The 15,066-nt window shown below is 43.2% G+C and overlaps 1 protein-coding gene across 3 annotated transcripts; it reads right to left on the bottom strand.

Annotated features, from left to right (window-relative positions):
• Positions 1 to 5,822: 5,822 nt before the first annotated feature.
• Positions 5,823 to 13,734, bottom strand: LOC114849930 (transforming growth factor beta-3 proprotein-like). Of its 3 annotated transcripts, none has more exons than XM_055506532.1 (8): positions 12,975 to 13,734; positions 9,911 to 10,074; positions 9,261 to 9,390; positions 8,996 to 9,103; positions 8,737 to 8,902; positions 8,482 to 8,635; positions 8,021 to 8,197; positions 5,823 to 7,547 (listed from the first exon to the last, which is right to left on the bottom strand). In XM_055506532.1, exons 1-7 carry the CDS (start codon positions 13,318 to 13,320, stop codon positions 8,039 to 8,041), a joined length of 1,227 nt encoding a protein of 408 aa, XP_055362507.1. In that variant the 5' UTR covers positions 13,321 to 13,734; the 3' UTR covers positions 5,823 to 7,547; positions 8,021 to 8,038. The 3 variants fall into 3 exon arrangements, with proteins under 3 accessions (XP_055362507.1, XP_028997581.1, XP_028997580.1); XM_029141748.3 differs by having other exon boundaries at positions 7,998 to 8,197; XM_029141747.3 differs by having other exon boundaries at positions 5,823 to 8,197.
• Positions 13,735 to 15,066: the final 1,332 nt, after the last annotated feature.

The raw sequence follows: 15,066 nt of genomic DNA on the forward strand, positions 1-15,066 counted from the left end.
AAGTTGGGATCTTTATACGGGATACACTCCCAGTCGCGTTCGAATAGCTGTGAGTGATCAGTGCTGAGGGGCTGCGATTATGTAACACAGTGGTTTTATTTGCTTTGATATTTTAGCTTGTATTAGGGAGATGACACATTTTTGACTCGAATGTATCAGTGAAACCGCAGCATGTTTGTATTTGATCACCTCCAAGGACAGCAGGCTTTGTGTGAGGCCTAGAATTTGAGAGAGAACTTTTACTCTGTGGTGCATTCATGAAATAAATCTGATAAATGTTGTTTGATAGGAACAGTAAAGTATAAAGTAAACGATGGAGCATGTGAAGACGCCTGAATGTCCCATACATGCCACCCACAATGTATGGGACAACTACCTCTGCTGGGAAATGTAATACAGATACTGTTTATGTTCTGATTTATGCTTTGCAGTGTGTGTGTGTGTGCTGGGGCGTGGTGCGCAGTCTGGATTTCATGACACTATTTAGTTGCCTCTGTGTCTAGTTTAAAGAGTTAAAATAAATCTCGGCTGTGTTTCTTTAAGCTGGGTCATGAAATAACAGTGATTTAAGTTCACCAGTCAGCGGAAAAAAAAGTAAATTTTAAAACGAGGCACGACTGTATTTTACTCCACAAACAATAAAATGTAATGTTGTTGGGTTTTGATGGTTGACCTGCTGCCTCAATTGTTCTTTTAAGAGCTGCTGGTGAATCAGTCCAGCCTGAACCTCGCATTTAAACATTATGCCATTAAAGTAAAAACTGACAACAGATGTTCTTACAACCCCCATCATGCACTGAACACTGGTCTCACAGATTTGAGCTGGTACAACGTTCCAAACTCAGACCAACACTTACTTCAGTGGCAAGATGTACTCGATTAATGCTTTTTAAAATAATATATGACAATCTTATCTTGAAGCATTTCTTGGCAAAGAGCAGCTGATTATGGGATAATCAGGAGAGCGGGGGGGATTCTTCTCGGGAAATTCCCAGATAAAGTCATTTCGTTCAAGTGTCTCTGGACCGTTAATTTTCCTGAAAATAGGGAGAGATTTCTCACACCTTTATCTTTTGTTTAGTATCGTTATTCTAATTCTTATCAGGATGTAATGTAGGGACTAACATCGTAGCCAAAATCAGAAATTCTTGCTGTCCTGGGACTTTTAAAATGGTCCGACCCCAGCATTTACAACACTGAAGAAATGACTGTACAGTAGATCCGAATGAGGGAGACAAAGTGAAGTTGTCCCCAAAAAACAATAAACAATATTAAAATCTTCTCCAGGAGATTGTAAATAATTTTACCAAAGTCATTCAAATATTGCATGTTCCCCAGCAGCTCCAGCAATTCATGAAAAGGCTTCCTGGTGGTGGTTATAGTTTCCAAACACCAAAACATGGAAGCTAATTGCAAGCGCACGTCAAACCACATATAATAGTGACAAGTACAAAAGCAGAGTCCATGTGAAACTGCGGTGAGTAATGAGAGGTTATGCACCGTGATTACAGGGGATTAGGTGTCATCTTAGCCTTCTGGAAACATCGTTAAATTGACTCATCATAATACATAGACCTCCAAATATGTTACACGTTAAGCAAATTGATTCGATTGATCATGTTTAATTAGTGAAAATCAACTGTGTGGTGTCCACCTTGTATGTGTCGCCTCTAAACTGTCTGCCAGTGGTCACAATGGAGTCCTCAACGTAAATTCATTGCAGGCAAACTCGCTGTGTTGTCTGTAAGTGCTGCTTATCTTTCCTGGTGTATGTGGTGAGATGTATTTTCTGCTTGACGCCTCAAATTAGCTGTGCTACGGCCATAAATATAGTGCAGCGAGACGCTGGAGTGTAACCTGAAAGCGTCCGGGAAACATGGACTCCACTGCTGCTCCTCGGACCATCAGCGCAGACCTATTGCCTGGTGTTAAGAGTTTAAAAGTGTGTAAAAATCAAAATTGCTTTAAGTTTGAAATAGCGAGTAGTGCTATATATAAATGTTATATACATGTACGTGTGCAGACACAGCGAAGCCACGAGGGGGGTCGTGAGCCTGCTGTACGACGCGTGAGACGTAGAGCAGCCAGTTGTGCATGGAGCGCAGCCAGCTGCGGGAGTCATGGGGTCTCATGCAGATTAATGGGGAGGCACAAACCAAACATGTTTTTCATTGACTCTGTGGACGAACAGTGTGTCTTTGCTTCTGCTGGTTCCCTGGCAACGCGCAGGCTGCGATATCTTGTTACTAATAGCGGAGTAATTACAGTGCCATTAGAGATGTACAAAATTGACTTTTTCCACTTTTGTTGAGTAACGCTGGCGTGAGGTTGTGCAACATTGCACAAGTTTGTGGGGAGGAGTGCAATAGTGCAAGTGTCCACAAACAGAAGGTAATCTTATCATAGCGTTTAGTGGATCATCATCATCATCACTGTTATCGCCGTTGAATGCATCGTGCAGCAGCTTCTGTAAAACCCATCTGTTGCATAGATGCGGCTCATGCAAGCGAGTTCGAATTTAAACCTGGACTGTGCTAATTGGGCTGGAAAGGACACTTACGACCAGCGTGAACTGCAGCTGGGGTATATTGTTCATAGAATCCTCTATAGGCACCTGGGTTTAAATATGTAAAACCTGGTTTTCATCTCTTTTTAGCTGTATTCCAGTTTCTACAGCATATGAAACACCTGCATTATGTGCAATCATTTTTAATGAGCCTGAACACAGCCTGTACCTGTGTTGGTAGTTCCAGTATTCTGCTAGAAAAGCAGGAGACCTTATTTTTAGACTGTTTCTACATCTCCCGTGGCCCCTCACAGATCATTGCCTTGGGTCTATAAACGTTGTGTTCCTTAGCCTTGATCCAACTAGTATAAATCTCCTCCTCCTTTGATTCCAAGGAACCGTGAGAACGAAGGGTGGCGTGTGCCCGGACTGGCAGAAAGATAACAAACTTAGCAGAAGCACTTAACGCCTCGTTGTGGAGCTTTTGCAGGGGGAGGCGCTCGGCTCGTGCTCTCGCCGTTACCTGTTTGAGTGGAAGCAGCTCTATACGAGGCTGTCAGGGATTTAATTTCCCCCATTAGTCTGGTTTGCACCTATGGGACAAGCGTGGGGGAGAAGGTTGGTGTTACAGTTGCCTGGAGGGTCATCTGAGGGGTATCCGGTCTCAGGTATCTGCGTGATTTAAGCTTCTCCTGCTCTCAGAGAGTGGGGGCATGTTTGTACGGTAACACAGCACAGCAGCTGAATGTACAGGATGCTTTGAATGCCACACAGACGCTTTATCCTCAGAGCTGAGAGCAGACAATGGAGCATGAGGGCCTATTACCAGAAAAGAATAATAAACTGAGGACAAGGCTTTATTGTCAGTTTAGATTTGTGACATTAGCTTCCCTTTTTTTGCATTATTCTACTTATTAAACTTTTCATCCACAAATAGTTTGGCCAAACAGCTACGGCTTAATTCTTAAAACCACTGTAATCTCATCCACCTGTTGAATGTGGCCTTCATGTTACAGTGTCGCCTCCTCCGTTATTATTCACCAGGTTGAAGCCTGGTTCACCTCTCCTGGCAGGACGGAGCCGTGCGTTGGCAGCCGCTGTGTTGACAGACTGCCTTCAGTCAAACGGATGAGAGGGCTGCGTTTATGTAGAACACAGATGTGGGGAATTAATGCTGCCGTAAAGCCTAGAAATTGAACTTTTCATTTGTACAGTAGAAGAAGAATTAGGCTTTTATTCTTTCAAACGCTGCAGTTGTTCTTTTATGAGCCATAATTTCAACTTTCATGTTTTTTTTTACTGTCTCTATCACTAAACCAGCAGTTGCTTATATAATTCAAACTTGGCTTGATTCTTCCCTATATAATACATTTTACATATTGTTGAATCCTGATTTAAAGAGTGTGCAACTTCTAATCTCTCTCTCTCTCTCTCGCTCTCCATGTTTTTCCTCCATCTCGCCCCGTCTCTCATGGACACACCATCCCTGTACTATTGGAATACTGTCACGGAAATACACACACACACACACACACACACACACACACACACACACACACACACACACACACACACACACACACACACACACACACACACACACTGCTGTAATATATTGGTGCAGTTTGATCCAGACCTCCCATTCATTTGTTTAGCTATGAAGGTCTATGAAGTTGATATGTGTTTACATATTTGTTCACCCTTTCACTCCTTTCCAGTAACTTTGGCCGCTGGCTCCACATACATACTGTACGTGTGCTTGTGTACACGTGTGTGTGTGCTTCTCATTGCTGAATTGCACAACTCTTTCCACCCTGGGGCCTGAGAACTATTCTGATGTGACCTGATGATTTTATTGCAGCTACAGTCCACCTCTCTCGCTCTCTTCCTCTCTCTCTCTTTTTCTCTCTCTCTCTGCCTCTCAAACACATATGCACACACTCACTCTCTGTCTCTCACTTCCCCCTCTCATTTTTTTTCTCACTCCACATCTGCTAATCTGCTCAGGGAATAGCAGCAGACAGAGTTTTCCAAACCTCTGTGCATTTACGTGTCATGCAATTCATCATTGGTGAGTCTTGGAAGAGCACAAGTTCTGAGAAAGTCAGACTCCAACCCAGAAATGGACCCTGGACTCAAGTCTGATTATGGCCCGCTCATCCAGTAGCCGGGAGCTGGAAATAAGTTTATTGCAGGTTTGAGGTTGAGGTGCTCATCTTCACCCCAAAACACAATAAACAGTGGTTTAATTTGTGTCTTTATTCTTTAGAAATAAAAGTCAAGTTTGTTAGACTTGTGAGAAGTGAGAGACAAAATGAATGTTTGCTGATCTTTTAGCAATTGGTTTCATTCTTTGTACAGTATGAAAGATTCAGCATCTCAGCTGCTGCTTCTGTACTTCACCTTATGTGATTTGACAGCAACAAATGCAGAATAGCATGACAAGTGATTTGATGAGTGCGTCCCATGGCCGCATCGTAAACTCTCACTGTGTGTGTGTGGGGTTTTCGAAAACAATGCAGCCAACTGCTGTGTTAACCAAAATGACTCGTTGCTTGAATATAAAGGCCCGAGCCAGCTACTGCCTCGCCATCACTAAGCCCTCTGCCTGCTTCCATTACAGTGACATGGGAAAACTACTCTATTATTTACTCTCGCAGGGATCGAACAAGCTTCCAGATTTGGTTGAATTTGCTGACTTGAAGAAAGAAACCGGGAGGTGCAGACCATTTGATTTGCGATACTAAGCTAGCGGGAGCCGACAGGATTTGGATTTGACTCTAACAGGAACAAATGGATAAGAGCAAGTGATTTTGGCGAAGGTTAAAAGTCAGTCATGCACAGCTGCTCTCTACCAGTAACGTGCTTGTTAGTACAGGGCTGTTTGCAAAGCCATTAAATCCCAGGCTCCTGTGTTTTGGCCCTGATCGTGCCCTCTGGTCTTTGTGTCTCCATCATGGTTCATCTCTGATTGGTTGTGACATGGAACAATACCGGGCACACACAGAAAGAGAATTCTCTCTGACTACTTGTCAGTCCGCATTAAGTCAGTCCGGTACACTCCCCTCCCCAACTGATTGCAACCCTTCATTATTTGTCATTAGTATTGTCCCCAACAAAGGCCGTTAATGGGCCAGATAAACAGAAGATCAAACATGACATTGAATTTGTCGCCTCTCTGATCTAAAAGGACAAGAAAGATGTACATCTGACCAACTAATGTGTGATTATGAAAAATATGAAAATAAAGACACAAATATGCTGTAGAACTAGGAGTCATTGCTTTTTGTCTGGGAAAGCTGTTAAGGAACAATCCTTGAGAAAGAGAAGGTACATTTATTACTCGGGTAGAGGAAAAATGGCTGCAGGAAACAGGTGGGACCCGTGAGATTCAAGTAAGAAAAATTGTGTTCGTATGGAACCACAACATTATGGGAAAATAGCATTTTAAACGGCCTTTCAATGTGGCAGCCAGGACCAGTGGGTAAATCCATCGCTCCCTAATTTGGAGAGTTAAATACTTTAACAGATCTGTTACATTTGATTGGTTTAAGAGACGCTCATGAAGGGTTTGCATGTTGTGATTTTAATAACAATCATAATCATCAAGACAAAAAAACAGTATTGCTCCCAAGAAACCTCACCTAAATGTCGCTTGGAGCCCAGATGACTCAACTGGTTGACTGTCAAACAGTAACAGGAATTCAGAATCGTTTCCCGACTCTGAGAGGAATGATGTATTTCTGTATCCGTCCAGCTGCTGTCATGTTTAGACTTTTTCGTTCCATTAGGCTACACACTGTAAGGTAGCACCAAAACAAACAGAGGATTTAAAAGGCTGCAGTGTTTGGGGAGTCCTGACTGCACATGCGGCTCCGTGTCAGCTGGATAGAGTGAAGGGCGAAGGGAGGGATCGTAAGATAGTGTGGTTTAAAAAAGAAAAACAGCTGCATTTTAAATTACATTGCATTTGCTGGAGAAAACGCTCAGATTGCACTTTCTTTTAACCCGTCAGACATACTTGCCTTTAACTGCATGCTTGCGTGTGCATCGCCACCAGAGCTTCCTTGTTTACCTTGTTTTCCTTTGTGTGGTTTCTACAGCGGTGACATGTAATTCAACCCACAACCAACAGGGGGCTCGGAATACAGGCAGCATCACAAAACAACAGCTAACACAGCATGTGTACAATGCTTACTGCCATTTGCATTGCTGTAATTTCAATATTAATATTATTGTAGCTGTCAATTGCTGCCATTGTTTCTCTTTATGTTGTTCAAAAGCAGAAGTTCACAAGGAAGATATTTTGTTTTCATCTGGGAATTGTTAGGCCCCCTATAGGACTTGATGTTTTAATTATCCCGATAGCCTTGAATTACATAACGAAGAATATGGACAGTACAGCTTTTGAGTGCGAACAAATGTTGGTAAAAGCAAGTATATAGCATCCAAACTTACTGCATCACATTCAGTAGATCAAACTAGTTTGACATTCTTCCTAAACTACAACAAACTATAACAGTACTACTAGGAATTTACTAATTTACTAGAAAAGTGGTTCCATCGTTAAAGATACGTGTCAGTTTTGTTCCCAGTTAGTGAAACATTCACTATATGACAAGTTGCGTAACAGACCAAATGTGCTACTAATGTAAAAGAAATCTCGTAAAAACCTGTTGCGTAACACTTGTTCTCTTCCAGCATATTCTTTGATGTCCCAGAAATAATTTGAACCTGCTCGGGATGAAAGCCTCCAGTGAATGGCAGTGTTCTCGTGGCTAGTTTCCATCACAGTTCTTCCCTTCCATGCACATCCCCTCTTCTTTTTATTCCTCCGTCCCATCTAATACACAGCAAAAAAAGGCCATTGCTGCTGGCTGGCCCAAAAAAAAAAGTTTGGCTCAACTTCTTTGTTCATTTACTTTCCATTGCAAATCCAACAGCATTCTCTCTCAGCTCTCCTTTCCCCTGACCACAGCTATGGCTTTGGATACAGCAGCACGTCTGTCCTTTCTCCTTTTGTGTCTGAAGATAATGCCCACTGTTTGAAGGGAGGAGAATTTAAGGCAAGTTCAAGGAAAAATACAGCCGGAAAGGACATCCATCAGAGCACCGTCTATATTTGTGGCTATTAACAATATCATCGCAAGGCTAGAAACAGAGATCTGCTCTACTGACTAGGTCGATCCTCTTTCATTTATAGTTCAATCTGTGTATTGCACCTACGATTGTACAGTACTCTCTGATCCAGCCTCAGGTGGAAATCTTCTATATCGTACCTCTAATAATTCAGATTTGTTTTGGAGGTTTTTCGATTAAAATAATCAAGATGAACAAATTGTGACCTCAGGTTTTTAAGAACTTCTGCATCCATGAACGACGTTTGATCACCAGAGTGGTGTTCAGGTCTAACCCACGAGGCCACAGGGTCACTTTAAGTATTTGTCACAGCTAAGAGTCCACAAGTCAAGAGTATGGGGTTGGTCAGTACCTAGTAACATCCTGCCACGCTACCTCTCGTTTCTTGTCCTCTCAGCTACACTTGCAAGACTTGACGATCATGTTGGAAAGCTGCTCCACTTTAGGGGTCCGTCCAGAATAGTAGAGTATAGTGAGGGGCTCCAGATCTTGAGGGACGCAGCAGGGCGCGGCCGATGCCTCTGGATTCAGAGTGTTGTACAGGCTCAGCAGCTGTTGGAGAGCACAGGGATGTGGTCATTATGTAACAAGTTAAACACATTCAGTCTCATGGCACTTGATCAAGTGTAATTATCCTTAAAACTGGTGTTTAAGTTATACTTAACAACCCCTGGTAGCATTTAATTTATCTGGTAACATAACACCTTCTAGCTGGAGGCAGATGTGTATCGTCCAAGGCCTGGGCCAAAATAACAAGACTAACTAACTAAATGAATAACATGTTTTATGTTGATGTTGTAAAATAGGCAATTATTAATATCCAAACTGCCTCCTACCGAGCTGTGTGTCGTATCTGAGCTCCTCAGATAGGGACAAGGCCCCGAGCAATAATTGGCATCATAACCACTGGGCTCATGGATCCACTTCCAGTCCAGGTCACGTCGGAAGTCAATGTGAAGCTTGCGAACACAGCAGCTCTCCTCCGTGTTTCTGTCATAAGACAACGATGACACGGCATTTATTGTATTTAGGCTTTTTATAGGTGATATACTGTACATAAAGTATGAGCAGCTGCTACGCATGGTTCTTACGAGAAACAGTAGTTTGTGTCCAGTCCTCTCTTGCGTCGGCGTGTGGTCTGGGTGTCCAGGCGGTGGGGTGGGATCATCATGAGGATGAGGTGTGGGAGGGGTTGTTCCTTTTTCTTCTTCAAGTTGTCCAAGTCCAAGTGACTCTGCTCATCGTATCCGTCTGCACCTTAATCATTAATTACAGCCAGGATTTAGGAGAACGACAGTCAGAAGATCTTAGATGAGCAACTAATGCCGACAAAAAAATGCTGCAGCCCACCTTTAAACTTGACTTCCAACACCTCGTTCTCGTTGTCAATGATTTCACCATTTGGACTGAACGTGTGGCAGGGACAGTGCACGCTGATTTCCAAACCAAGATTACTTCCTGATTGCCAACAATTATGGAGAAAGAGGATTGTCAGAACAGAATTCAACAGTGTCCCTTTTAAAACCCAGAACTTCAAAGAGAAGTCAAGGTTTTTTTGTGAAAGGATCGTTAGGACTAATGCGTTGGAATCGAATGACGGTGATCTCAGCCCCACCTCTGTTCATCAGCCACTCCCGCACAGTTTCCGTCACATCAAAGGAGACCCATTCCTGAGTACCCCTTGTCAGCACATTCTTGGCTCCGATGTAGCGTTGCTTCCTAATGTGATCGTTTGGCCGTACAATCTGCAAAGCAGGAACACGGCTTGTGATCAGTCAAGATTCTCGTTCAATAATGAAAAATCATAAAGAAACGCCAGTGCCATTACAGCGTAGATTCAGGTACCACTGACTCCAAATCTGTAGTGTTTTAGGCTACTCCACAAACCAGATTCTGTTTCAAACAACCTAATAAACTTTGAATGTGGTTGAAGAGTCAATGTTAGTCTTCTGCATAACCATAACTAGATCTGAGCTGCCGCCACTGAACCGACCATAGCCCTGTCCCGGTTCTGCAAACATTTTGCAGGCCTGTTGAGCTCTTGGCTTTTGGTCTGGCTGTTGCCACTCGGCTGCAACACAATCCAGTTGTTGTTGGCTCAATTTGTGAATTAGGGTTGAAGAACAAGCAGCCAGCTTATGCAAGAGATGTTCCTGACAGGCTAGAATTAAATGTCCAGTAGTGTTGTTGAGTTCAGCAATTATACCAGATTCTTAATCTCCTTGTGTCTTTGACTGTCAGTCATGTCTCTGATTCCGCACACACCTGGTAGAGCTCAATCCGCTGTTCATTCCTCTTGGCAGTGGGGTTTGGCACCCGCAGAGCTCGAAACTCCGCTCTGAAGAGGTTGGTTGAGTTCCTTTCCATGGCAGAGACATTGAAGCGGAAAACCTTCGATGTAGAACCTTTTGTACAGTAGGGCAGATCGTCTAGAAGGGAGAGGAAAAATCTCTTTAATGGGCTTCAGGTCAGGAGCAGGAAACCGCAAACACAGACCTCTACTACTATTGGAGATGTTACTAAAACCATTAAGATTATTACGTTACATTCTTTAATTATCTGAATTCTAAATGCTAACCCTGCTCACAGTAAGTTTCAATGTTTATATTTTAGTATTTACTAAGTATTTACTGGAGTACAACTCCAGTTTATTATCACTAAGTTCATGCTCTGCAATTAGCTAGTGTTGATAGTGTTGCTCCCATAAATCAAAAAATGTCACTTTTTTATGTTGTCTGTGTCTAAAATTATTTAATGATACTATAATAAGCTGATGGTTGTTTACATTCTTGATTATTGTAGTGATTATTTCCTCTGTTAATTTACTTGTTGTTTAGTCTATTAGGAAATTATGAAGCAATGTCTTTTCAAATTTTCTAAAGTCACGAAGATTTCATCAGATTATTTGTTTTGTCTGACCCACAGCCCAAAGCCAAACATATTAATGTTTGAATGAATGATGAGTCAGACGAAGAAAAGAAAATTGTAAATGATTGCTAATTTCGGTGACCTTCACTGTTTCATTGTGTGTGAGTTGTGCTGCATGTCTGTGTGACTCAGACTGTCGGTCTTGTTGCCAGTTATGGTCCAAATCACTGTTAACTGGGACCGTACCACAACCTGCTGGCGAGGTTAGCACCTCCATTATTTGTAATTCTTTTTGAAATACCATAGTGTCAATCATGTTGAGCTAAAAATAACATGCAGAGAAATTTGAATCACTTACGTTCAGTCTTTTTATTTATAGTAAGATCTGAAATATGAACTTGAGTGTTTAGAAACTGGGCACTGGGTTTATCAGCTTATCAAGACTCCTTCGAGTTTTGTAACACATTTTGTCTATATTTGGTGGAAATGAAAATGTTGTAATTAAAATAACAGTAGTGTTTAGCTTAGCATGACTGTGTCTCTGTGGTATTCACATATCAAACGTCCTCCTGCCCTCAGTCCCTCTGACAACTTCTTGGACCCTAACCCCTCCCGACCACACAGCCCAACCTCGGTCACTGACATATGCCAGATTGAGGTCTGTGCACCATGCTATAAAAGGAAATCTTTCCTACGTTTGCTGGCCAGATCTCAATGATTCTCAATGAAGTCAACTGCAGGTTCAACCTGCCCACTAATAGTTTACCATGAAAACTGATGGCTGATGCCACATTTTTAAACTGATTCAACAAACAAATAATACTGTCCCCCCAATGAGTTGAATGTTTATTAGACTGGCAAAACTACAAAAGAAGTCAGTATTCTAATGTAACAACTTATTAGTTTAAGTATAAGTAAAAGTAGCTCTGTATATAAAATGAATATATGATATAAGAATTAGTTGATTAAACCCCCTTTATCAGCAGTTACCTCACCTGTACCTGTGGTACAATGAATTGAACACTATACAAATGTTTGTGGAAGCTATTGCTGGATTCTGCTGTGGAAGATGCACCGTATCGGTGGACGACCGTTCTGGACTGCAGACATGCAGAATGAGGCCTGGTAGTGTCTCAATACAGTATCAAGAGTTTTCCTGGGGCGACGCCTGCACGATAGCAGCATCCACTGTATGTCCGAATCATCACTTTAGCACTTTGACACGTCGTGAAGGAACCTGAAACATGAACTCATCTGACCACACCATGTTTCCACTGTCTTTTTCATCCATCTGACATGGGCTCAAGCCCTGAGAACTTGCTATTTTGTGATCTCTCCATATCCAAAATTAAAACCAGTGCTTTTTTTTTTGTCAAAACCACTTTGTCAGATTCAAAGCAGAACGTTGCTGGGAGAAAACAGGTCTTTTGAGAAACACCTGTTGACTTGAAAGACCCTGATGCAACAGCCTTGGCTTTGCTCTGGACCGTGAGGCCGCCTCAGACACATGCAGCATTTGTGCTATTCTGCTTTGTCACGCTGCATGAACCTGTCCCTCTCAGCCCCAGCTTCACAAACAAACTAAAGCCCATCATCAACCAAGCAGTGAAACCCGGCTTTATATCACCCAGCGGCAATAAAACGACAGCATACTGGAGTTAATCAGGCTGAAGTAGGAGGATGTGAACCGGTGTCACACCTGATTATTCAGAGTAACTGGGAGGTCCTTTCATTCTCTAACTTTCCCTTCCCACCTCTCTCTTTTCCTGGTCTTTCTCCTGAAGGCAGCCCCCCCCCCCCCCTCAGACTTGATACTGAGAGAGAGGGGGGGGGGGGGGGCACAAGAGGAGGAATAGTGAAGCGCAGTGACTTTCCTGGAACACTGGTGCAAGTTTAAACAGGTTGGTGACCACAAGAACAAGGTTCAGTGTTCACTTTTACCAGACCAGGAGCTCTGTCTCTCCATCTAAAGGTTCTAGTAACATTGGAAGTGTTTTGCTCATAGTTATTTCACTTAGATGTCCGTGTTTCAATGTGCAAAATGAGGTTTGTGCAAAGTTTGGCATATTTAGAGATGCAGTAATTTTCATCCAAACGGTGATTCTGTGTTAAACATATCCCCAATGTCTGACACATCCGGCAGATAAACACACGTAGTAACCTAAGAGCTGCTGAGCTACAGCTTCTAAATACTGTCACCATCAGTTAAAGCGAAACTTAACAGCTCTGCGCTGAGCGCGTTCGGCTGCTGGCACCTAATTTGGTGCGTAATTGCGCACTCTGCGCGCCGTGATTGCAGGTTCCTCGCTTACAGCGTTTGCCAAAAGCTAATTTTCCGACCTCAACTCGCCCCGCTCCCTCACCCCACGCACCTCCCGTGGGCGCCGGCGTCTCTGACACGACGCCGACGTGCGCGAGGGGGAAGCGACTGAGACGTCGCGCGCCCGGAGCTCGTACTCACTGTTTTCGTGCGATGCGTAAACCATGTTGAACCTGTGGATTTCTTTGGCGTAGTATTCAGTTTCTGTGTTGTCCTGGCCGCAGCTTTGCTGCCGATCCCTCCGAAGCTCCTCCAGTAGTTCTTTAGTGCTGTTGTACAATGCTTGGATCTGATAAGGGATTTTGCTCGGTCCGAGTGACTGAGGGGGGCTCGTGAGCCGGAGTTTGCTCAGGATCTGACCTCGTATCGCCTCGACCCGCTTCCTCTTCACGTGGTCAATATCCACGGTGGCGCAGGTTGACAGGCACGAGCTCAGAGTGGCGCAGTTGAGGAGGAGGACGAACAGCAAAGCCTTTCCCACATGCATCTTCTTCTGTGCATTGGGGTCGCTCCGTGGATGAAACGTGCGGATTGAGCGGCCAACGTCGGGGACAGTTAGACTGGAAATAAAACCAATGAGACGCGCTGAACTTTATTCTGACTCCCCTCGGCCTTAATCATAGAAAAGACGCCTTTTCGTGTGCCAGCCCCCTTAATATAAACTTATGTCCAGCTTCGCGTTCGCCCATTAGACCTTACTCAAAGTCCAGTCAGAACCTCTCCCAGTTCAATAAAACCTCTCGCGCTCCTGTTCGCAGCTCGGCTCAGCAGATCAAAGTCATGTCGCCGCTCAGCGCATCCCTCCTCCCTCCAGTCTCACTGAAGCGTGGAGCCTCTGTGTTGTCTCCGAGGACGCACGGCTCGGGCTGCGGGGACCAGGGCGGCTCTGAGCGCTCGCGCCGGCCTCAAGCGCTTTATACCGCTGCGGCGTGACGTCACGTAGAGGACGGACCGCGGGAGAGCCCAAATCGTAGCAGGGCTCACTGCGCCGCACCAGACATCAGATGTGACTAATGCGCGTGCAAAGGAGCCTTTTGTCTGCTCTGACCACGTCAATCAGATCAGCTCGAGGGCAGCTGGAGCAAAGATGTTGGCGCGTGCTGCTTGTTGGGGTTTGTCTGTATTTATGGTCCGCGGTGGTTTAAGAAGGATACATAGTTGATGTTGGTGCAGGTCGTTTAAAGCGCTGGAGGTATTATATGGCCCGATTTGACGCCCCCTAGTGGCAGGTTATAGCAGTCACAGTGGTCTTTTGAGTATCTGAGTATGAGATTTTATCCTCTTCTGTTTTTTATATGTTAAGATATATGAAATAATAAAGGCATTAACTTGTTATTGTCCTCCTACAAGTTGTTTTAAAGATGGCTGACATGCAGATGTAGACTGCTGTCAAATGTAAATCCAGCATGTGTATTTGTTTTGTTTAGCTTAAATATTGGCAAATAAAACAACTGCAGCTTTTCTTATTTTCAACTAAATTCATTTTTACTCAACATCTAGTTAGTTATTTTATGTTTTAGATTTGACTTTATCTCTATTCTTGGAGTGCATCCACATTTCCAGGGCCTATTTTGGGACCAGCCTCCCTCAACCTCCGGAAGCCCTGCAGCCAAACATGGGGTCTGGTATTTTACTATGTTGCTTTTGCCTACCAGTTTGCATAGTGGGAATGATTTGATAAAATGCCCTAAAAAGGTAAACATGTGGCGTTCAAACATATACTGTACCCACTGTATACTGTAGGTTTATTTAGAGTAATACTGAACTTAGAGGATTAAAGGAATGTATGTTTGCTTTTGTTAGATCTCTATTTATAATGACTGACATGCTGTCTGTCAAAAAAGTGTAATGTCTGATCATTTCTAGTGTAGAAATAAAATCAGATGGCTTATAATCTTCAGTTGGAGGGATTTTCAGTGCCAGACTGATTTTGGATTTTGCTTTCCAGTAAAGTCACTCTAGGGCCTGACTGAAATATCTTCATTCATAAGTTTAACTCTGGGAATTTGAAACAGTCCAAACCTGATAGGATATTTGGGCTATTTGTATAATCAAAGAATGATCAGAGATTTGTATGAGCCATTGTCCCTTATGTCCCCAATCAGAACTAACTATATTTTTCAATAATCTGACTTTGGGGAAGATTTCTCATGTTTTTTTTCTCAGCATATTGTTTTTGCTTTTGTTCATTTTAGTTTCTGTTTGATTCAACTTAATATTGGTTTACCCAACA

Source organism: Betta splendens, chromosome 24, assembly GCF_900634795.4.
Source record: "Betta splendens chromosome 24, fBetSpl5.4, whole genome shotgun sequence".
Lineage (NCBI taxonomy): Eukaryota > Metazoa > Chordata > Actinopteri > Anabantiformes > Osphronemidae > Betta > Betta splendens.

Bases quoted from the DNA above. Each gene is read 5' to 3' on its own strand.
- LOC114849930 (XM_055506532.1), bottom strand. From the start codon at position 13,320: ATGCATGTGGGAAAGGCTTTGCTGTTCGTCCTCCTCCTCAACTGCGCC. The intron at 10,075-12,974 runs GTGAGTACGAGC...TCTCCCTTCTAG, and splicing joins TTACGCATCGCACGAAAACA to ACGATCTGCCCTACTGTACA. The intron at 8,903-8,995 runs GTGGGCTGCAGC...TTAATGATTAAG, and splicing joins GTTGGAAGTCAAGTTTAAAG to GTGCAGACGGATACGATGAG.